The sequence below is a fragment of the Oncorhynchus kisutch genome, linkage group LG16 (assembly GCF_002021735.2).
Source record: "Oncorhynchus kisutch isolate 150728-3 linkage group LG16, Okis_V2, whole genome shotgun sequence".
Taxonomy (NCBI): Eukaryota; Metazoa; Chordata; class Actinopteri; order Salmoniformes; family Salmonidae; genus Oncorhynchus; species Oncorhynchus kisutch.
In genome coordinates, this window is record NC_034189.2 from 11,628,620 (window position 1) to 11,653,250 (window position 24,631).

Here is a 24,631-nt window from a genome sequence, read left to right on the forward strand (position 1 = left end):
TAGGACATCAGTTGACGTTTTAGATAAATGATCAAATTCGATAAAAGTTCGGTACAATGTCTATTATGTTATCAACTTATATTTGCTTAAAGCTATACTTCTATGGGAGGCTTGCTAAAATGATCCCACAGCAGACTCATTGAAAACTTCAAGGTGACGTTAATGTGCGCTTACTTCGGTCGTTCTGTGTGTTTACCCATTTTGCCTAGTTTTACGTTAGAGGGGTACTTGAAAACCGTTCATCTCATTTGCATACTGTTTTCCCACGGGGGAAGACCCCACGAACTTCCATACATCACGCTCGAGCCTCATCTACATGTTAACTGTCTCCGCGCGCCAACGGGACTAAAGACAGATGCTCGTGAGCCTTTAACTCAAACGGAATTAAGGCGCTTGGCGTTCTAAAATAATATTGGCTTCACCTGTTCTGTTCTTTTCTCTCTTTGACTATATTGAGACGTAGGTATATTGTTTCGAATGAATTAATGAAAATATGATATTTATTTAGGCTAAAACGGATGAAAAAAATGCTGAGACGATAACCTCGAGGCTTGGGAAATGTTTAGGTCTCTATCTCCTATCGTTGTTTTATTTTAGCAAATAATTTGGAGTTATTTGACCTTTAGCCAGTTGTAACAGATGACCTTTTAGATATGAAATAGGCCTACCCTAATGATGAGACGTTAGCATAGCGGTCTCTCCAGGTGGGCTACGCAATAGGCTAAGGCCAATTGTATGTGCGCGGGTGCGTGCGTGCGTACTGGATCATATCCACACGGTTTTCTATTTGGTTCCTCCTGTGAACATTGTTTTTCTCGTGAAAATAAATCAACAGTTATTGTTTCAAGACCATTAAAGATTGTTGAGGCTGTGCGTTCTCTCGTGAATGATAATCAGTGAGTTGTCTGTTTGGAGTAGAATAGAATAGACAATAATAGGATTTGATCTGTGATTGTAGAGAAAAGCGCTCGTTCTGAGAATAGAAAACATCTGCCTCCGTAGAGCGCTTTCATGACCGAAACTCCGGAAACTGGTTTCCTCCGATACTGGAATGAACCGTTTATTGTGCGATAACCGTGGTGCGTCAGTCCTATTCCTCTACAAATCCATGCCGTGATTTAAATGCTGTCCCGCCACAAACGCGCCTCACTTTAGGGTCGTGTGTGTGAGAGAGAAAATAATACTTTATATTCAGTAACAACCACAGTGAGGGACCTATCCCGGAGTCGGACAGTCTGTTATTTCGCACAGAGCGAGGAGAGACGCAGCACGAGGACAATATTGACTCAAACGTTTACTTTATGACTATAGCTCTCAACAGGAACCGGCGGATTCCTAACTAAATATAGACCACAACAATTGTCAAAGTTTTTGACAACAAACATTTACGGGTGTGGTGTTATCCTGCGTTCCGTTGGAGTTGATTTCTACATTTTGACTATTTGTTTCTACCATTATTTGCCTTCCTCAAACGGACCTACAGCTGCGTTTAAAAGTGGCTTTCTAAAGGGTATGTTATTTTAAATTTTTAATTGTTCCGTTTTATGGAAGTTATTCACAATAGTTTGATTTCACAGAGCAATGGGGTAAATTGTCAACTTATTTGCCATATGTTACCAATAACTTTTCCCCTAAAATGTTTAGCCCTTTTTGGGATTTGCCTCCCGGTTGGAACTGGCCAATTACATGCATTTTACGCACGTCTTTAATTATCATTTCGTAACACAACTCCATAACATGAATCTCTAAAAAGTATGGCTTTTTAGTCAACTATTCAGCCTATTTTACCAAATGAGCATTTGGTAGAAAATGGGGCTTTGTCAAAACGTTTGTTACTTTGACAAAGTGGTATTCTGTTGGCTGTAAATGTTTCTGTGCGGGTTTCTCCATCCCATAGCGTTGACTCAATTACTATAAAACAAGTGGCCATGCTCAGCCTCGCCATATGGTCAAGGTGTGTGTGTGTGTGTGTGTGTGTGTGTGTATTGAGCGATTCACGTTCTAATTGGCTCGACACGCATGGTAATTGTGTAATTGACACCGCTGATGTTGGCTAGAAACAGAGGGGTTCCATGCTCATTTTCAGGTCCGGACCACGTCTGCAGGGAGGCGGATGTGATTCATGTAATCAAGTAACTTCTATTGTGATTGTTTGACATGGTGTGATTAGTTTATAGGCTAAATAAACCACCCATACGAGTTGAATAGCCTACCTTTTGTCTGTAAACAAACAGTTTGTGATATTGGCACCAGGTTAAAATAGTGTTTAGTGAACGAAACCTTCTTCATTAGGATTTGTTCAATACAAAACTGATTCTTCCTCCTTGAGGTAATCATTGATATGAGAAGGATACATTTTAAAGTATTCGAATGCGGTCCATGGTCTCCTTAAGGGAGAATGCATTTACAGTTTGACAGTTGCTTCCACACGATTTGAGACTCCGGCTACTTTTCTAGAGACTCGACACACGCATGCAAAACGTCACACCTCTTGCAAAACCAAACACTAAATTCTAAACTATTTTGACTTCTCAAAATTGTGTTTTTGCATCAACTCCACACGCACACACCAACAAATGATTAGCTATTATACACGCCAACTACACACGGACGTGACAAATGTAAAACACTCCTATCTTGTCTTTTGCATGTTCCTTTTGCATGTTCCGAGTCCACGGCAGTTTGTCATAGCACTCACACGTACATATATGCGCACAAACATATGCAGTATGTACAAATATTTACACTATAAACAGAAATGCAAGGGGGGGAAATAAAATGTTTCTTTCTCAACATTTTCATCCAGATTTCAGGATGAACACCGACGACAAATACAGTAGAGGATTAACAAATAGGCTTGTCTTCATCCCCCTCTAACTCTCTCTCCTTTAATTGGCCTCCATTGTTGCCCAAACCAAGAAAGCCAACCTGAAGCCTATTTATAGTGCTCAAGCTCTGATTTTTCTAAGTGAAGAAATCAGCTATAAGTGTTTTTCACACGTCAGCACTGGGTGTCGGTAATCGGTAAAATGAGTGTGGCATTTTGAACCGCAGTGTTTTCCAAAAGAAACACGAGACCTGTTCGTTTTGAATGATGTGTCTAATGTAGAGAACTGTGTTTAGTGTATTGCAAAACGTTTTTGTTTTTACAATTTACAAACTGAGTGTAAAGCAGATGATGTGCTTGTAGTTTTGGTCTGAAGATGAGGTTAATGAGGTTTCACTGAGTGCCTCAACTACCACTTTTAGTGTGTGAGTGAGATTCTCAACTACCACTTTTAGTGTGTGAGTGAGATCGTAAAAACCTGTAACTATAATAGTCTCTCCTTTCTATGATGCATATGAAGAAAGGAAGAGGGATGTACTTGAACGTAGCCCCTTCATAAGGATGCATTGACAGTTTTTAAATCTGGGCCTAATGTCTCTCCTTCCTAAGGATACATTTGAACAGTATTTCAGTCTGCAGTCCTGACAGTAATCAGCCAATGAATAATGAACACAAAGGACTGAAGAACACACACAGCGATAAATCCTCAACAGCTGTCAATGGCAGGGCTCATGAGATGCTGGTGTGTTGTCGGTCCAGTGCAGCTGCATGCCCGCCTGTAGCAATTACCCTCTCCATAAATATGGGCTGGGGCAGGAAGGGGGTCAGAGGAGTGTGTCAGGAGGGGGTCTGCAGTGGGATCAGCACACAGAATAAATATTTATATATATACAGTGCCTTGCGAAAATATTTGGCCCCCTTGAACTTTGCGACCTTTTGCCACATTTCAGGCTTCAAACATAAAGATATAAAACAGTTTTTTTTTTTTGTGAAGAATCAACAACAAGTGGGACACAATCATGAAGTGGAACGACATTTATTGGATATTTCAAACTTTTTTAACAAATCAAAAACTGAAAAATTGGGCGTGCAAAATTATTCAGCCCCTTTACTTTCAGTGCAGCAAACTCTCTCCAGAAGTTCAGTGAGGATCTCTGAATGATCCAATGTTGACCTAAATGACTAATGATAAATACAATCCACCTGCGTGTAATCAAGTCTCCGTATAAATGCACCTGCACTGTGATAGTCTCAGAGGTCCGTTAAAAGCGCAGAGAGCATCATGAAGAACAAGGAACACACCAGGCAGGTCCGAGATACTGTTGTGAAGAAGTTTAAAGCCGGATTTGGATACAAAAAGATTTCCCAAGCTTTAAACATCCCAAGGAGCACTGTGCAAGCGATAATATTGAAATGGAAGGAGTATCAGACCACTGCAAATCTACCAAGACCTGGCCGTCCCTCAACTTTCAGCTCATACAAGGAGAAGACTGATCAGAGATGCAGCCAAGAGGCCCATGATCACTCTGGATGAACTGCAGAGATCTACAGCTGAGGTGGGAGACTCTGTCCATAGGACAACAATCAGTCGTATATTGCACAAATCTGGCCTTTATGGAAGAGTGGCAAGAAGAAAGCCATTTCTTACAGATATCCATAAAAAGTGTTGTTTAAAGTTTGCCACAAGCCACCTGGGAGACACACCAAACATGTGGAAGAAGGTGCTCTGGTCAGATGAAACCAAAATTGAACTTTTTGGCAACAATGCAAAACGTTATGTTTGGCGTAAAAGCAACACAGCTCATCAACCCTGAACACACCATCCCCACTGTCAAACATGGTGGTGGCAGCATCATGGTTTGGGCCTGCTTTTCTTCAGCAGGGACAGGGAAGATGGTTAAAATTGATGGGAAGATGGATGGAGCCAAATACAGGACCATTCTGGAAGAGAACCTGATGGAGTCTGCAAAAGACCTGAGACTGGGACGGAGATTTGTCTTCCAACAAGACAATGATCCAAAACATAAAGCAAAATCTACAATGGAATGGCAAAAAAATAAACATATCCAGGTGTTAGAATGGCCAAGTCAAAGTCCAGACCTGAATCCAATCGAGAATCTGTGGAAAGAACTGAAAACTGCTGTTCACAAATGCTCTCCATCCAACCTCACTGAGCTCGAGCTGTTTTGCAAGGAGGAATGGGAAAACATTTCAGTCTCTCGATGTGCAAAACTGATAGAGACATACCCCAAGCGACTTACAGCTGTAATCGCAGCAAAAGGTGGCGCTACAAAGTATTAACTTAGGGGGGCTGGGCCCAATTTTTCAGTTTTTGATTTGTTAAAAAGTTTGAAATATCCAATAAATGTCGTTCCACTTCATGATTGTGTCCCACTTGATTCTTCACAAAAAATACAGTTTTATATCTTTATGTTTGAAGCTTGAAATGTGGCAAAAGGTCGCAAAGTTCAAGGGGGCCGAATACTTTCGCAAGGCACTGTGTATATATATATATATATATGTATGTGTGTATTCTATCATGTGACTCAGTCCTCAAAAGTCCTGTTTTCTTTAACCCTTATTATGAACCGCCAGTCAGTCCCCTCTGAGCCTCTATGGTACTTTAGCGTGTATCCAAAATGGCACCATACTCCCTAATATAGTGCACTACTTTTGACTGACTGTCATTAGAGGTCAGGGGCAGTGGTTCTGGTCAAAAGGAGGGCACTATATAGGGAATAAGGTGCCATCTCCCTGTGCTGTGACCCACCTAAAGATTGTTTTCTTGTGCCCCCACCCCAAATTTAAATGAGTTATATATTATTTTTTTGCCAGGCAGGGCCATGTCTCCAGTCTCAATCTGCAATTTGGAATAGGTTACTAGTGGTGACCTAGTGAAGCAGGTGACTTTAAAGCCAAGCAGGCTTATCACTCTAATCTAAACACTATGATGTCATAATATGTTAACAGAATAATCCTGTATGTTTTCAGTACTCCCTGTCATCTCTTCCGCCTTGTGTGTGTCCCCGTTTGATGTCATCGTAACACCATTTCTTCCTCCTTCTCAGGTGTCCCCAGGTGATGACCACACTGTTTTCCAGCCCAGCCCACGTCGTCATGAAGGACTGCGAGCCTCCGCCATCCTCCCTCACCCTGCTCCACTACCCTGGGATGACGGTCAACTCCAAGACCCCTGGGGATGACCCCTTTCCCTCCTCCACCTCTCCATCCCTCTCCAAACCACAGCCCTTCTGCCTGCAGACCCTCCAGACCAGCCCTCACCTCCTCGCCAGCATGCAGCTCCAGAAACTCAACTCCCACTACCAGAGTCTGGCTGGAGGCAGTGGTGCCTCAGGGCTCAACTCAGGGCCTCAGAGGGGGTTTGGGGGCTCCACGGTGGGCTCGGCTGGGCAGCTGGTCGGGGGTACCCCTGGAGGTGGCGGAGGTGGGAACCAGAGTTGTGGATCTGGCGGGATCATAGATTCTGACCCAGTGGATGAAGAGGTTCTGATGTCATTGGTCATAGAGCTGGGGTTGGACCGGGCCAATGAGCTGCCTGAACTCTGGCTGGGACAGAATGAGTTTGACTTTATAGCAGACGTACCTGCTGGATGTTGACCGGATAGAGAGAGGGAAGGAGGGGATCTGTGCTCTCTTTCATTCTTCTGTTAGTCTCTTGTTTGGATGGACACAGACTCCGACGTCCCTGCCGCATACTAACCTAAACACACAGAAAGAGAAACTGTCCTTTAGTTTTTTGGGGGGGGGGGTCAACCTCTTAGTTTTTCTCTGAAAGAAAAATGATGACCACAAACGGACCCAAAGAGAGCATGCGCTCTTGTTTTTTCCCCCTCTGTACCACCCGCTCATTTCCTCTCTCAGAAGGACAGCGTGCGGACACGGGGCTGGGGTTTCGTCTTGTGTTTTTCTGTGAGTCTGTGTGTGTCAGAGAGGATGTCTACTTCAGGGGGAACTTGTGTTTACCTTCATTCATTCCTCGGCGTAAAAGGACCCTGAAGTGGCGTTAAGGGTTGTGAACATCCAATGGTTCAACAGAAACCAAGAGGGGACAAAACCCACAGGACCCTATCTATATTTAACAGTAGAGAAAACACTGAGGGATAGAAGAGCCTGGGGCCTGTCTCGTTGTACCTCCCATGGGCCTCCTGCACACGCTCACACACACTGACTGAAGGATGGATGGATGGTATTATGTTCCGGTAATGCAGCTGTGAAACAGGCACTTGTTCAGTTACCCTAGGGTTCAGGGGGTTTGATGCGACGCTAGGGAGAGAGAATGCGCGAGAGAGATGAGTGATGTGTACCTGTGTGTGAGAGGTTGTATGAGACAGACATGACAGGAGGCCTGTGTAGTCTCCATGGACTCTATGGTATTGTCTATATCTAAATACATTATTGAGTCTCAAAGTCTGTGGTCTTCATGTAACTCTGTAGGAGTCCTGTCTTGTTTCTGCCCGATCTCCCCGTCTCGCTTTCCCTCTCTCTGTATGTATTGTAAGTCTCTTGCTCTATGTCAAATGGATGATGTCTGAAGAAGCAAAGAGAGCTATGAGTCTCTCGCTCTCCCTTTTCTCCTGTCTCTGTCTTTCTCTCTCCTGTGCTCTGAGCCAAGACACTCCGTCACTACCTACTCTATGTTACTGTCAAAGTAAATGTGTACATCTCAACTGGCACCCTATTCCCTATATAGTGCACGTATGGCCAGAGCCCTATGGGTCCTGGTCTAAAGTAGTGCACATATGGCCAGAGCCCTATGGGTCCTGGTCTAAAGTAGTGCACTATAAAGGGAATAGGGTGCTATTTGACTCTGTTCCAGTCTATTTGTTAATGAGGCTGTAGGATACTGTTAAAGATGGCTGCCTTGTTTTGTTTGTTTTTCTGGGGTGGAATGGGAGCGCTGAAGACGACCTAATGACAAACTGATAATTGAGTCATTGACTGATTTACTTACAGTACCTACATTGTAAAGAGATTTAAAAAAAATTGTGCAACTCATTTTTTAAGACCGAAAGTTTCAATTGACTAAGTTTCCAGGTTTCAGTGAATAGAGTCCTAAGCCTGAATCACATTGCATCAACACGACGTGAAAGACCACGTTTTAACACCCAGGAAATTGAAGATCACTACTGGGATATACCAACCTGTAATTTCCTGAACAGAAACCATTTGATCCTACTGACTAGTGCAAGAACATTTACTTTGATTTAGTTTTGGTTCGTTTTGCTTTATTACATTTCACATATTTTTGTGACTTATTTTGTTTTAGGATGAGAAACTTCTTGCTATTGACTTTGTAAAAGAAACAAATATCAGATAGTAATTAATCACTTGTATAGTAGATACTGTGCTGATTTGTATGATCCTTAGTTTCTTAAAATCACACCTTTTTTCAATTGAAGGCTTTTGTTTAAGAGGTGGACCTAATTTCTTTATTTGTCTCATCTTTTGACTTTTGTTTTGCAATTTAAATGACGGAAAGAATATATCCGAGGTTGATTTTATTTTTTTACATCTCATTTGTATTTCCATGTAAATTACTAGATCATATTTAAATGGTTGTATTTTTGTTCTCTGCATGTTTGGGAAAATAAAGAATACCGAACTGAATATTCTCTCCGTTTCTCATTAGTACTATAGTCTACCATTTAGATTTTTACACAATTTAGTTCACTATCTGTACACAAACTCATGATTTCTGTAGTTGAGAACCGTTCACATGATTGAAAAATGGTTGGTCATAACTTTCTTATAAAATGTCGCCCTCTAGCGACAACTTTTCCAAAATGCCTCAAAGTTCCCTGGTGGAGTCCAATAACAAAAGCAAGACTGTAGGCCTACAACAGGCAGCATGTGTAACGCCGAAACACTGCAGATAAAGGTGATTTGAAACTGCATACATTTTTTTAAGAAACAAGGACCATCATATGAAAACAAATGGATTCAACAGACTGTGTATATATATACACACTATTGCAGGTTTACTGAGGACCAGGGGTCAGACGGGCATAATATACCGGCTTCGCGTAGAAGTATATGACTTGTAACAGACTGAATTGAGTAGACAGAATTCAAAGCATAGGAAAGCGAGCTGCAGGACTGGACGTCACTGGTGACATTCGGCATGTGGACACCCGGAATAACGACTTGATTATCTTGCGCCGCACAAACAGAAGGGCTCTGTCCTGCGCGTTGGTATTTCCTGACAGAGATAGCGGGAGGAAATCAGAGAGGCTCAGGGAAAAGAAGATAAAACAGGCTACAGAACATATCAAAAAGTATTTGTTTACTACTGATGAAGACATTTAGGCAAGACTTGAGAATCAAGATAATATTACGAAAATAAGTTCAACTGTGTGTTTAGGCCTATTATAGATTGAATTTGATATATAACATATTTACAATCATATAAGAATCACAATGAGAGCCATATAATGTATGGGTACCATATATTACAATACAAACACTGACTTACGTAGCTGCTACAATAATATAAAAATCGATACTGTATTTCTTGAGGTAGTACAAGTACTTGGGAGTATGGCTAGATGGTGCACTGTCCTTCTCTCAGCACATATCAAAGCTGCAGGCTAAAGTTAAATCTAGACTTGGTTTCCTCTATTGTAATCGCTCCTCTTTCCCCCCAGCTGCCAAACTAACCCTGATTCAGATGACCATCCTACCGATGCTAGATTATGGAGACATAATTTATAGATCGGCAGGTAAGGGTGCTCTCGAGCGGCTAGATGTTCTTTACCATTCGGCCATCAGATTTGCCACCAATGCTCCTTATAGGACACATCACTGGACTCTATACTCCTCTGTAAACTGGTCATCTCTGTATACCCGTAGCAAGACCCACTGGTTGATGCTTATTTATAAAACCCTCTTAGTCCTCACTCCCCCCTATCTGAGATACCTACTGCAGCCCTCATCCTCCACATACAACACCCGTTCTGCCAGTCACATTCTATTAAAGGTCCCCAAAGCACACACATCCCTGGGTCCCTCCCCTTTTCAGTTCGCTGCAGCTAGTGACTGGAACGAGCTGCAACAAACACTCAAACTGGGCAGTTTTATCTCAATCTCTTCACTCAAAGACTCAATCATGGACACTCTACTGACAGTTGTGGCTGCTTTGTGTGATTGTTGTCTCTACGTTCTCTACCTTCTTGCCCTTTGTGCTGTTGTCTGTGCCCAATAATGTTTGCACCATGTTGTGTTGCTACCATGCTGTGTTGTCATGTGTTGCTGCCTTGCTATGTTGTTGTCTTTAGGTCTCTCTTTATGTAGTGTTGTCTCTCTTGTCGGGATGTGTGTTTTGTCCTATATTTATATTTATTTTAAATCCCAGCCTCCATCCCAGCAGGAGGCCTTATGCCTTTCAGTAGGCCGTTATGGTAAATAAGAATTAGTCATTTTTAAATGTATTAAATTGAACCTTTATTTAATTAAGAACAACTTCTTATTTACAATGATGGCCTACCTAGGAACAGTGCCTTGTTCAGGGGCAGAACGACAGCATTTTACATTGTTAGCTCGGGATTCGATCCAGCAACCTTTCTTAACTGGTTTGCCAAGTTAAATAAAGGTTAAATAAAATACATTTCTGACACGTTTAAAGGAACATCCAGTCGCAGTTATTCTCCTCGACACCAGAGAGCGGACCAAATAAATTATGCTCGGTTTGTTCCTCATCATGCACCGTACTCTGTCTTATTTTGCAAGGACTCGAAGTGGGAGGTCCTTTTCCTCGCAGACTCCAACATGGTGAGCCGTATTTCTTTATGATTTTCTCCCGAATCATCATCAAACATCACATTTTCTGAAAATAATATTGCACATATAACTGCGATTGTATGAAAATATATACTTTGTGCAATGGTTAGTCCCTGTATTTAAATAATAAGTTATGTCTGAGTCTCTGAAACGATTTTAGAAAAACCGATTCGTTTGACCATTGTAGCCACCGGCTAGCTGGTTAGCATCAACTCTGCCCATTTCAGCCAAACATGTTTCCGTTACCACGATTTCTACGTTCAAAAGACTATTCCCGAAGTTAATACTAGCCTTGGTAATTGAGCACACCTTGTGCGGCGAAAATGTGTAAAATGAGCAAATTTTCTTGTGCTTTCACCGAGTAGGCCCCAGCCGGAAATCGCGTTCGTGGACAGTATAGCAAATAAGTAACTTGCATGCTAACATCTGCTAGCCAGAGGTCGCATGGTACCTCAAAACGAACAGCCGTTTGTCCGGTAGGCTGTTCCAGTGAAGTTGTACTGCTGTGTTGTTTAACCTTGTTTTCTGTTTACCAGGCACGAGGACCGAAGAAGCACCTGAAGCGCGTTGCAGCGCCCAAGCATTGGATGCTTGACAAGCTCACCGGAGTTTTCGTAAGTACATAGAAAGTAGCTATGTTGAAACCACAATGTTACTAGCTGGTTGCAGACTAGTATACAAATGGTTGGTCATTCATATCTAGCAATCAGTTTTCCATTATTTTCTCGACGAACATGTCATTCATTGTTTTGTTCCCTACCTGTTCCTCACCTGGGCTGTTGGAACACCGCGCGACCCAACCTAACTTGAGGCACGTTCCCCTCCTATTGAAAGAACATTTGCTTACTTGAAGAAGAAAAAAACGATTTAACGTTTTTAAATTGAGCACGTTTTTAAAGTGAGCACGGCAAACCGTTTATGCTGTTGCTGGAAGGCGCTACATACTCAATTCTACTCTTTACGTGTAGTAAGAGGGGGCCTGTAATACTTGTGTTTCTGAGCAGAGCTGTTGTTCAGGGCCTGTAATACTTGTGCTTCTGAGCAGAGCTGTTGTAAAGTTTGTTTATACTAGACCCCACCTACAGTCAACCAATCACATCAATGGAGAATTTTGCTGGCGCATGGTACGAAACTCGACCGGAGGCTCAGCGATTGCATCACACCATACATATGGCACCTCCGTATCAAGCATAAATTGTCTGTTGCTAGATTGTGGCCCTACAAATGTTTTTAACCAATGAAGGTGTTTGTAACATGCATTTTTGTAGTCATTTGCTATTTCATCTACTGAACAGTTGTGGCTTTCCCTCCCTCCCACCCTAACCCCATTCCCCACTTACTATCGTACTCTCTCCTCCCTGTATATAGTGGTCTGCTGTCCCTGCATTGTCTATAGCCGATATTGTTAATGAAGGTAGACTCAGCAACGTGCCTTTGCCACAAGCAGCACTGCAGATATTGCAACGAATTTAGATGCAAAACTTCACTCTGTCACACGGTGTCGGTGTATGAAGATGGGTTTGCTTCACGCTGTTATGTGGGAATTCTGGGACCCACACTGGGAGTTTTGCCTCGTGCTTCAATGCACTTAGTAGTTGCAGATATTGAACCACTATGCTGTTTACTTTGTGAATCTACCTTTTGACTGCTCTAATATAGTTACAGTGCCTAACCCTATTCTCCCCCTGTAGGCTCCTCGTCCCTCCACTGGTCCCCACAAGCTGAGGGAGTGCCTGCCCCTCATAATCTTCCTCAGGAACCGTCTGAAGTACGCCCTGACCGGAGATGAGGTCAAGAAGATCTGCATGCAAAGGTTCATCAAGATCGACGGCAAAGTCCGCACTGATATCACCTACCCAGCTGGCTTCATGGGTAAGTCTACCTGGATTATTAGTTTGTCCCTTTTTTGAGACACCGTAGCAACAACACAGCCAGTATACACTTCCACAAATTATTTTAAGATAAAATCAAGAAGTATGTAAATAATTGTCATTCTTTCAGGGATCTTAGTTGTTCAAATTTAGATCAGCTGTTTGGTGGCATATTTTTCAAATGGAGGAAAAAAATGCACAAACTTATTTCATTGAATAATAAACACTTCATTGAAGAATCACGTCTGTCCGTGGTTCCCATTCCTGCTAGGAGTAGTACTGTTGACCAATGACTGACAGAAGCGTAGCTTTCGGCTATCTTAACTTTGTGTGCAACTACGGGGGAAATGGATTCTATTGGCTTAGACCACTGGCTCTGTGCTGGTCCTGGGTACCTAAAAGGGGTGCATGTTTTTGCCCTAGCACTATACGGCTGCTTAAAAATGGTCAGCTCATCAAAGGGCTTTGATTTTCAATCAGGTGTGTAGTTGCTAGGGCAAAAACATGCATCCCTTTAGGTCCCCAGGACCAGGGTTGAGAACCACTGGCTTAGACTGTTGACAACATGTAAAACTATATTTTCTCAATGTTTATTTGTCTTTCAAATACATCTTTGCAGTTGATGGTTAGCTAAAGCTTTAACAAAAAAAAGAAGTTTTGTTGCCATTTTAACATTGACATGATCAGTCAAAAACGCCTCAACACAAGACATGGCATCAAGAATACGATACAAATCACTTATGATTCCCACGTGACAGCTTGTCACTGTTGCTATGTGACGTCATAATCGTAACGCATGCCTTCCGGTGTCATTCTCCTTAAGTTGTTGACCAACCCGTCTGTGCAAACGGTTAAGCCAATCGCATGTGTCGTAGTGTGGTGAGAGAATGAGCGATACTAGCAAAGTCCTACATGCATCCTCCCTTGACGCAATCGCACATTTTTTTGGGGGTTCGTTGCTTCTAGCTTTACTTTCGCCAGCGCATCTGTTTTTTCACCTAAGCCAGTGATGAATGTAGAGGGCAATGAAGACACACTTTGGTTTTGATCAATGAGCTGAAATAAATCTCACCAATACCTCTAAGAAGTTCTGAGCTCTAATCAATAGGATGTATTATGATTCAACCTGGGCCTAGGTCACTAAACATGGTGCTGAAGCTCCCCTGATTCGTCTCTACAGGAATTGTCTAATTGGATATGGATGGGCTGTAAGGCACTAACGGTAATGGCTGGCTTGCTCTGGGCTTTTAGGACAGTGAATGATTTTTCATTAGTTTTTTTGATAGTGGTGCTGCTTGGTGTTACTGGGTAGCTGTAAGACCAGATGGTCACTTCAAGGGATTACCTCTGGGCTCCCAGTATACACGCCACCAAACCTCCCGTATACACGCCACCAAACCTCCCGTATTACACGCCACCAAACCTCCCGTATTACACGCCACCAAACCTCCCGTAATACACGCTACCAAACCTCCCGTAATACACGCCACCAAACCTCCCGTATTACACGCCACCAAACCAATAGACATTCATGTTTTTCTCGGGTGCGCATATTCCCTCACACAAACACACACAGTAGTTCTTATCACCTTTATCGCTGCCAAGAGCGGCGACCACGGTGTCGTTGATTAATTTCCTAGACCAGGTGACTCAGCCCACCATGTCACACCTCTCCTTCGCTGGACCATATCAAGCGGGGAGAAGCTCTATTCCATTTCCTTGTTTCTCACGTCCTTCCTCTACCCATTGGCTGAGAAGGTCGGGGGGGGGGGGGGTCTGAGATGTTGTCTAGCTTGTCTAAAATATTGTCGACTTTCATTCCGTTAGTCAATAACAGTTGAACCATCTGAAGTGTTTCCTAATATGAGAATGTAATGGTAACTGAAACGGACAAATATTGCCTTTTTGGGGGGGGATTTCATGCAGAAAGCTGTTTTGTTCAAGTTCAACCGAGACAGACTGAATGTTGTGTTTGTCTATGTTCTGGATGTGATCATTGACTCTTAATGCATGTGTTATGTCTGTCTAGATGTGATCAGTATTGAGAAGACTGGAGAGCACTTCCGTCTGATCTACGATGTGAAGGGACGTTTCACTGTTCACCGCATCACTGCTGAGGAGGCCCAGGTATGACGCACGTTGTCACCGGGTTGTTGTTGTTGAGCAGTACCATTATAATTGGCTGAATCGTCTGTATGACGGAGCAATGAAGACAAACTTTGGTTTTGATCAACGAGCTGAAAAAACCCCCTCACCAATGCCTCTAAGAAGTTCTGAGCTCCAAACAAAAGAATTAACTGAATCCTAATGTGAAATGGTTGGGTTTTCTACCTTCTTGTGTAAATAAATGGCGCATGTGATTTCAGTCGGATCCCTTGTGCTTGTTGTGCTGCACAGTGCATTCAGAAAGTATTCAGACCACTTGACAGTGCATTCAGAAAGTATTCAGACCACTTGACTTTATCCACATTTGGTTGCATTACAGCCTTATTCTAAAATATATATATATATATATATTTTTTTTTTCATCAGCAATCTACACAATACCCCATAATGACAAAGTGAAAACAGGTTTTTAGAAATGTATTCAAAGTAAAAAAATAAATAAAATAAAAACAGAACTAATTAACGTAAGTATTCAGAGGACACAGGGCAGGAATGCGTAAAAGTGTGTAATGCGTAAAAATAAATCCTCGGTTGCGACCCCTCACTAGAGTTCAACTGCCTCTGGAAGCAACGTCAGCACAATAACTGTTTGTCGGGGACTTCATGAAATGGGATTCCATGGCTGAGCAGCCGCACACAAGCCTGAGATCCCCACGTGCAATGCCAAGCGTCGGCTGGAGTGATGTAAAGCTTGCCTGCAGTGGAAATGCATTCTCTGGAGTGGTGTAAAGCTTGCCTGCAGTGGAAATGCGTTCTCTGGAGTGGTGTAAAGCTTGCCTGCAGTGGAAATGCGTTCTCTGGAGTGGTGTAAAGCTTGCCTGCAGTGGAAATGCGTTCTCTGGAGTGGTGTAAAGCTTGCCTGCAGTGGAAATGCGTTCTCTGGAGTGGTGTAAAGCTTGCCTGCAGTGGAAATGCATTCTCTGGAGTGATGAATTACATTTCACCATCTGGCAGACCAATGGACTTTAGCGGATGCCAGGAGAATGCTATCTTCCCCAATGCACAGTGCCAACTATAAAGTGTGGTGGGGGAATAATGGTCTGGGGAGCTTTTTCATGTTCAGGCTAGGCCCCCTAGTTCTAGTGAAGGGAAATCTTAACGCTACAGCATATAATGACATTCTAGACGTTTCTGTGCTTCCAACTTTGGTAACAGTTTGGGGAAGGGCCTTTCCTGTTTCAGCATGAAGATGCTCCTGTGCACAAAGCGAGGTCCATAAAGAAATGGTTTGTTGAGATCGGCGTGGAAGAACTTGACTGGCTTGCACAGAGCCCTGACCTCAATCCCATCGAACACCTTTGGGATGAATTGGCACGCCGACTGATAGCAAGGCCTTAACGCCCAACAGCAGTGCCCGACTTCACCAATGTTCTTGTAGCTGTGAATGGAAGAAGCATATGTGGCAAGTCCCCGCAACAATGTTCCAACATCTAGTGGAAGGCCTTCCCAGAAGAGTGGAGGTTGTTATAGCAACAATGTTCCAACATCTAGTGGAAGGCCTTCCCAGAAGAGTGGAGGCTGTTATAGCAGCAAAGGGGAGACCAACTCCATATTAATGCTCATGATTTTGGAATGAGATGTTTGAAGAGCAGGTCTCCGCATACTTCTGTTTGTGTAGTATAGTTGGGGTTCAGACCCCAAAACCTAGCTATTTTCAAATCAACTTTTGAGACATTTTTGGATTTAAGTGCTTAAGTTACTAGACTAGAAACTAGGTTATGGAAAGCCTTAACATAACAAGCACTCACTTTCTTCTCGTCCATCTTACCCCCTCTCCAGTACAAGCTGTGTAAGGTGAAGAAGAACCTGATGGGTACCAAGGGAGTCCCCGCACTGGTGACCCATGACGCCCGCACCATCCGCTACCCAGACCCCCTCATCAAGGTCAACGACACAGTCCGCATCGACCTCGCCACCGGCAAGATCACAGAACACATCAAGTTCGACACAGGTAACATGATTTTATGGAGCTTAAAAAAACAACTTCTAGTGACCTAAAGAAATGGTCTGATACCGGTGAGGAAATGGGTTTAGAGATTGTGGGATTGATTTGTCTTGTATTTTAATGGATTTTATATACTACCCACCTATATACTCAAAAGCACTTTATGTAAGTAAGGAATTGAAGCTTCTCATCCTCTACCAATGTGGGGCAACTATTTTGTGAAATTGAACAGAAAATATTCAGCAGGATTTAATTGGTGCAGCTTGTTCAGTGCTGTTATGTCTCCCTCTGCACACCAACTAGTTTCCCACCTTCCCTGTCTGTATCCCGTGGCTGACAGGGATGCATTGCCTCTGACACCTTTTTACACAAGACAGTGAATTTACAACGGTTTGCTTTGGTACTCTGCAGACACAAACGGTACATTACGGGATGGTAACATCTGTTCATTCAGACATTTGCTCCATAAGCACTCTTAGAAGCAAACCAACACTACGACCCAATCAAACTCGGCATTCTTCTGAAGCAGTTCTAAACCTCTTCCTCTCTCCTCCTTCTTCTCGTAGGTAACCTGTGCATGGTGACTGGCGGTGCCAATTTGGGGCGGATTGGTATCATCACTAACCGGGAAAGGCACCCTGGCTCGTTTGACGTGGTTCACGTCAAAGACAGCGCTGGAAACATCTTCGCCACCAGGCTGGGAAACATCTTCATCATTGGCAAGGTGAGCAGTGGAGTTGGGATGTAGGCGACCACATGTACAGAGGGACCACAAAACATGCAAATACACGTTGAAGACAACTCGACCCCTCCATTTCTTGACACACCTGTAGTTGCTCAGTACTCGTGTGTGTGATTGTACGGAGGTAGAACAAAGCCAATGCTATGTCTTCGGTACCAGTGTGATATTGTCTGCTGGTTCTATCCTCAATCGCTGGCACACTTTAGATTGATGAAGAGCAGGTTCACATCTATACCAAACCAAGTAGACTGCAAACCGTGTTTTAACTCTTCTGTCTGCTGGGGTGGGGACTTGGATGGAGATCAAGTTGTCGACCATACGTTCTCATATTCTGGCCTTTTTCCCCAACCAGCATGATCACTTCTTAAAAGCATAATGTCACTTTTCAAAGCTATTTATTTAGTCGTTTTCCTGTCCTGTGAACACGTCTATTTCCTGTTCAGATCTGTCTCTACTTATCACAGTTCTGATGATTTGATGGCTAAAACTTAAATGTTGTTTTTTAACTTTAAATAGTTGAATGCGAGTTGCACCCGTTCCCTTCAAGTGTCCTAATCTTTTGTCCTTCCCCGTCTCCAGGGCAACAAGCCGTGGGTGTCCCTGCCTCGTGGAAAGGGTATCCGCCTCACAATCGCAGAGGAGCGAGACAAGAGAATCGCTGCCAAGGCCGGCAGCAGCTAAATCCTATATGTAGGTCTAGGCATCCTGGCTTTGAAATAAAAACATGTTATTTACAACAAAAACCATCCGCTGCCTGGACTTCTGTTTTCCATGTTTAGTCAATTATTTGTTAATGTATCTTTTCAGAGCAGCTTTCCCCAACAAATGGGCTCACACTTGAATAGTAGTTTCAATCTTCACATAAATGAGTGATATTTTCTGTCTCCCAGAATCTCCCCTCAACGTTATAATGCACTGGAATTTCTAAGGTGGAATTGGGGACGAATTGAGACCATAGAGAAGAAAAGTTTGTGTTCCAAATGGCACACTGTTCCCTATATAAGCACACTACTTTTGACCAGGCACCATAGGCCTCGGGCCGTATTTATTAACCTTGCTGATGTACAGAAGATACCTCCAGTGCAAGTTTTCGGAAGTTGGCGTTTCTAGAAACTGATCTTGACATGAACGTGTGCTTTATCTTCTAGACAATGTGCTGTTACTAGTGGTTAGTATTGCATGTAAGTAGCCCAGTGTTTTGTGAAAACGGGGATAAGATGGTCACTCTCTTGTTCATGAGAAGGAAAACTGGTTAATAAGATGCAATCATTTGTCGTTAGTGAGAATCTTTCGTTGTACTTTTAAGTTTTCAAACCACTTTTAAAATGGACTTCTCTTTCCTAGGCTAATGCGTTACGGAGATTGTACAATTCCTCATCCCTTCTGTCACCGTATGGTTTCATAGTCACGAAGTAGCCAACAGGTCGGGGGACCAGCCGTTCCATTTCTCGTGTAATTGGACCAACGTCACAGTAAATAAGCTATTTCAGGTATTTTTGCTCTGCCATCGGATCCGGAGAGCGTGTTTAACGGTGGAACCGACGGTTTTATGTCACGTCTGTAGTTTTCGTCGGAATAGTGTAACTTTCTCATTTCTCAAATATTTAATTTATAGCCATATTTTCATAGCTGAATAGGCTATTTTTAAATATTTTGCTCTGCATCAAAGGAAGCGTTTTTTTTTAACACACAATTGAACAAGTGAACAGGCACTTGCTCTTTTGCATTGCAGTGTTTGTCTACCATTAAGTGCGCAATGTTTCAGTATTTGCGGGCAGTGCAGCATATTTGTGCGCATTATTTCCCACAGCCGCAAATGTTCTGCCAACACCTCCATAGACCTTTTAGCGAGTTCTCCATTGCTATTTCCTTTAGGAAACTGCCTTGGCCTAATTCCGATACAGCAAATAAGGGCGTTGTCAACCACAAAAGGTCAATGATGTGAGTTTTTCAGTCTAAATTGTAATGCTCATTCACGCGTGCGCAGTTACGGACGGGTCTGATTTATAACTGATTTATAAAAAGGGAGTCAAGGACGGAGTGTGAACGTGGATGGAAATTCTCCACTCGCGCATCATTAGGCAACTAACTTCTACAGGGTGCATCCCAAAATAAATGTGTTTAAATTATCAAAACAAATTAAGTTAGTTGTACAAGACATTTTCTAGATAAAATGTTTTTAAAAATTTGCATATTGTTTTGCAATGTGTGGATATTTTTTTTGACAAAACAAAAGCTGATTCGAAGGGGGTGTGCCAGAGATATCGAAAGTCTTCTGCAGTAGCATACACATGCGTATACTCAGTGAAAGGTGGCTATCGAAGGGTACACTACTTTCAGATATGGCCCCTATGTAGGGAATGGTATTCTGTTTGGGATGCAGGCGTCATGGTATATCGATGAAAGCAGTATGATTATATTTTACCTTAACCTGTCTAGCTTTTTCTATATATTAAGTGAAAAGAGAAGAGCTGCAGTAGGGATCCACTTTAGACTATTGAAATGCACCCAGAGTGTGTGACGGCTGGAGCCCGTCAACCCTTCTCTTTCCCTCCCTCCCTCCCTATTCAGGTGGCTGGTCTCGCCATCCCTCGTATCCCCTCTTCCTGACATCTCCATGGCCCCATCACCCCCTCCTTTTCTGTTCAGGAGGCTGGTCACCTCCCCCCTCCCTCCATCCTTCCCTCTATCATTCCTACCCTCCTTCTATCCCTCCCTCCTCCCTTCTCTGTTCAGGAGGCTGGTCAGGTCATCCCTCCCCCTACCCTCCATCCTTCCCTCTATCATTCCTACCCTCCTTCTATCCCTCCCTCCTCCCTTCTCTGTTCAGGAGGCTGGTCAGGTCATCCCTCCCCCTCCCTCCATCCTTCCCTCTATCATTCCTACCCTCCTTCTTTCCCTCCCTCCTCCCTTCTCTGTTCAGGAGGCTGGTCACCTCATCCCTTCCTCCCTCTCTCCTGTTCCTGAGTCCTCCAGAAGGCCATATGGACCCTGCTGAGAGACGGCCTGTTCCTCCCACTTGGCCTGCACACTCGCCTAGGGAAGGAAGTGTGTGTGTCACTGTGTTTGAGAGAGAGTGTGTCTGTGTCACGGTCTGTGTGTGTGAGAGTTAGTGTAGCGTCCTGATTCTCCAGCAGGAACTTGGCCTACGGACTCACGTCGACACTACACACCACAACACACCCTGCAGGAGATGGTGTGTGTGTGTGTGTGTGTTGTGGGGCGGGTGGGCATGGATGGCAGGACGGAACTCAACATGACTGACCATATGATCTCTGACACACCACTACAGCAATGTCCTCGGCTGGTTTATTTTAGGGACAAGAAGTGTGTGTGTGTGTGGCTAAATTTGAGAGGGAATAATTATCTACACTAGAGATTCTACCGTCTAACACTAGAGATTCTACCGTCTGACACTAGAGATTCTACCGTCATGACACTAGGGATTCTACCGTCTGACACTAGGGATTCTACCGTCTGACACTAGGGATTCTACCGTCTGACACTAGGGATTCTACCGTCTGACACTAGGGATTCTACCGTCTGACACTAGGGATTCTACCGTCTGACACTAGGGATTCTACCGTCTGACACTAGGGATTCTACCGTCTGACACTAGGGATTCTACCGTCTGACACTAGAGATTCTACCGTCTGACACTAGGGATTCTACCGTCTGACACAAGGGATTCTACCGTCTGACACTAGGGATTCTACCGTCTGACACTAGGGATTCTACCGTCTGACACTAGAGATTCTACCGTCTGACACTAGTGATTCTACCGTCTGACACTAGTGATTCTACCGTCTGACACTAGAGATTCTACCGTCTGACACTAGAGATTCTACCGTCTGACACTAGAGATTCTACCGTCTGACACTAGAGATTCTACCGTCTGACACTAGAGATTCTACCGTCTGACACTAGAGATTCTACCGTCTGACACTAGAGATTCTACCGTCTGACACTAGAGATTCTACCGTCTGACACTAGAGATTCTACCGTCTGACACTAGGGATTCTACCGTCTGACACTAGGGATTCTACCGTCTGACACTAGGGATTCTACCGTCTGACACTAGGGATTCTACCGTCTGACACTAGGGATTCTACCGTCTGACACTAGAGATTCTACCGTCTGACACTAGAGATTCTACCGTCTGACACTAGAGATTCTACCGTCTGACACTAGAGATTCTACCGTCTGACACTAGAGATTCTACCGTCTGACACTAGAGATTCTACCGTCTGACACTAGAGATTCTACCGTCTGACACTAGAGATTCTACCGTCTGACACTAGAGATTCTACCGTCTGACACTAGAGATTCTACCGTCTGACACTAGAGATTCTACCGTCTGACACTAGAGATTCTACCGTCTGACACTAGAGATTCTACCGTCTGACACTAGAGATTCTACCGTCTGACACTAGGGATTCTACCGTCTGACACTAGGATTCTACCGTCTGACACTAGGGATTCTACCGTCTGACACTAGGGATTCTACCGTCTGACACTAGGGATTCTACCGTCTGACACTAGAGATTCTACCGTCTGACACTAGAGATTCTACCGTCTGACACTAGAGATTCTACCGTCTGACACTAGAGATTCTACCGTCTGACACTAGAGATTCTACCGTCTGACACTAGAGATTCTACCGTCTGACACTAGAGATTCTACCGTCTGACACTAGAGATTCTACCGTCTGACACTAGAGATTCTACCGTCTGACACTAGAGATTCTACCGTCTGACACTAGAGATTCTACCGTCTGACACTAGAGATTCTACCGTCTGACACTAGGGATTCTACCGTCTGACACTAGGGATTCTACCGTCTGACACTAGGGATTCTACCGTCTGACACTAGGGATTCTACCGTCTGACACTAGGGATTCTACCGTCTGACACTAGAGATTCTACCGTCTGACACTAGGGATTCTACCGTCTGACACAAGGGATTCTACCGTCTGACACTAGGGATTCTACCGTCTGACACTAGGGATTCTACCGTCTGACACTAGAGATTCTACCGTCTGACACTAGTGATTCTACCGTCTGACACTAGTGATTCTACCGTCTGACACTAGAGATTCTACCGTCTGACACTAGAGATTCTACCGTCTGACACTAGAGATTCTACCGTCTGACACTAGAGATTCTACCGTCTGACACTAGAGATTCTACCGTCTGACACTAGAGATTCTACCGTCTGACACTAGAGATTCTACCGTCTGACACTAGAGATTCTACCGTCTGACACTAGAGATTCTACCGTCTGACACTAGGGATTCTACCGTCTGACACTAGGGATTCTACCGTCTGACACTAGGGATTCTACCGTCTGACACTAGGGATTCTACCGTCTGACACTAGGGATTCTACCGTCTGACACTAGAGATTCTACCGTCTGACACTAGAGATTCTACCGTCTGACACTAGAGATTCTACCGTCTGACACTAGAGATTCTACCGTCTGACACTAGAGATTCTACCGTCTGACACTAGAGATTCTACCGTCTGACACTAGAGATTCTACCGTCTGACACTAGAGATTCTACCGTCTGACACTAGAGATTCTACCGTCTGACACTAGAGATTCTACCGTCTGACACTAGAGATTCTACCGTCTGACACTAGAGATTCTACCGTCTGACACTAGAGATTCTACCGTCTGACACTAGAGATTCTACCGTCTGACACTAGAGATTCTACCGTCTGACACTAGGGATTCTACCGTCTGACACTAGAGATTCTACCGTCTGACACTAGGGATTCTACCGTCTGACACTAGGGATTCTACCGTCTGACACTAGGGATTCTACCGTCTGACACTAGGGATTCTACCGTCTGACACTAGAGATTCTACCGTCTGACACTAGAGATTCTACCGTCTGACACTAGAGATTCTACCGTCTGACACTAGAGATTCTACCGTCTGACACTAGAGATTCTACCGTCTGACACTAGAGATTCTACCGTCTGACACTAGAGATTCTACCGTCTGACACTAGAGATTCTACCGTCTGACACTAGAGATTCTACCGTCTGACACTAGAGATTCTACCGTCTGACACTAGAGATTCTACCGTCTGACACTAGAGATTCTACCGTCTGACACTAGAGATTCTACCGTCTGACACTAGAGATTCTATCGTCTGACACTAGAGATTCTACCGTCTGACACTAGAGATTCTACCGTCTGACACTAGAGATTCTACCGTCTGACACTAGAGATTCTACCGTCTGACACTAGAGATTCTACCGTCTGACACTAGAGATTCTATCGTCTGACACTAGGGATTCTACCGTCTGACACTAGAGATTCTATCGTCTGACACTAGAGATTCTACCGTCTGACACTAGAGATTCTATCGTCTGACACTAGAGATTGGGGGAATATGTGCATTTGTTTGAATGAAATCTATGCGGCTGTGTAATTTATATTAGCTTTGTCTAGTCTCAACTGAACTTGTGTGAGTGACTTATCATTCAGTTCCAGCATTCATTTACCTGCCACCTACCTACTCAATATAACTGACCGTTTTGGATGTTCTGATCACAGGCTTTGATGCTTGAAGTCGTTCCAAACTTTACTTCTGGAAGTTTGTTGTACAAAAGGCAGTTCCAGCATTGTTTACTGTCCAGCATCAACTCCTTTTTTCTTTATAGTGTTTTATCCCCTGATCAAAGAGCTCCTCATGGATTAACTATAAACCAAAGAAGTGCTTCTCTCCTGTGTTTCTTCATTCTAAACTTTATTGACATTGTTTCTAGGGACAAAGGGTAAGTAATACTCAGAAATATCCTCCTCTCTTTTGAGATGCAGAACTGTACACACACACACACACACACCGTTTGAAGGGTGTAATGTGAGCTTGGCCAGGCTCCTGCTCTGCTCTGGTCCTGGCTACAGAAAGAAAACAACCTATTTGATGTGAACAGAACAGAACTTGGATTCACCAGAGACCCAGTCAGCTTTTGACCAGACCTGGGCTCAAATACTATTTGAAATCTTTTAAGTGTTTCCTTTAGCCTGCCTGGAATGCCAGGTGGGTGGGGTTTAGAGTTGTGGGACTATTCTGTTGGTCAATTAAGCCAGATAAGCTCAATCAAGCACAGATAAAGTATTTGAAATTATTTCAAATAGTACTTGAACCCAGGTTCGCTTTAAACGGGTACATTTGGCAGAGGGATAATGGGCCATACAGAAATAAGTAACATGAATTCAAAGAAAAGCACAATAATACTGTGAGGGTGGTAGAGATGAAGAAAAGGAGG

General features: G+C 43.6%; 2 protein-coding genes and 2 non-coding genes across 4 annotated transcripts; all 4 read left to right on the top strand.

The window, feature by feature from the left end:
- The first annotated feature begins 341 nt into the window (after nucleotides 1-341).
- On the top strand, nucleotides 342-8,455 carry cited1 (Cbp/p300-interacting transactivator, with Glu/Asp-rich carboxy-terminal domain, 1). Its single transcript, XM_020474372.2, has 2 exons — nucleotides 342-1,510; nucleotides 5,896-8,455. Exon 2 carries the CDS (start codon nucleotides 5,909-5,911, stop codon nucleotides 6,443-6,445), a length of 537 nt encoding a protein of 178 aa, XP_020329961.1. The 5' UTR covers nucleotides 342-1,510; nucleotides 5,896-5,908; the 3' UTR covers nucleotides 6,446-8,455.
- A 2,037-nt stretch (nucleotides 8,456-10,492) lies between these two features.
- On the top strand, nucleotides 10,493-18,094 carry LOC109882262 (40S ribosomal protein S4-like). The gene is made up of 7 exons (XM_020474369.2): nucleotides 10,493-10,615; nucleotides 11,161-11,238; nucleotides 12,316-12,496; nucleotides 14,525-14,622; nucleotides 16,441-16,612; nucleotides 17,173-17,330; nucleotides 17,928-18,094. The coding sequence occupies exons 1-7, from the start codon at nucleotides 10,613-10,615 to the stop codon at nucleotides 18,027-18,029; spliced, it is 792 nt and encodes a 263-aa protein (XP_020329958.1). The 5' UTR covers nucleotides 10,493-10,612; the 3' UTR covers nucleotides 18,030-18,094.
- On the top strand, nucleotides 13,518-13,593 carry LOC116354129 (small nucleolar RNA SNORD61). Its single transcript, XR_004203529.1, has one exon. It is a non-coding gene; the product is annotated as a small nucleolar RNA SNORD61 (small nucleolar RNA).
- LOC116354128 (small nucleolar RNA SNORA57) lies at nucleotides 17,415-17,551 on the top strand. The gene has a single exon (XR_004203528.1). It is a non-coding gene; the product is annotated as a small nucleolar RNA SNORA57 (small nucleolar RNA).
- Nucleotides 18,095-24,631: the final 6,537 nt, after the last annotated feature.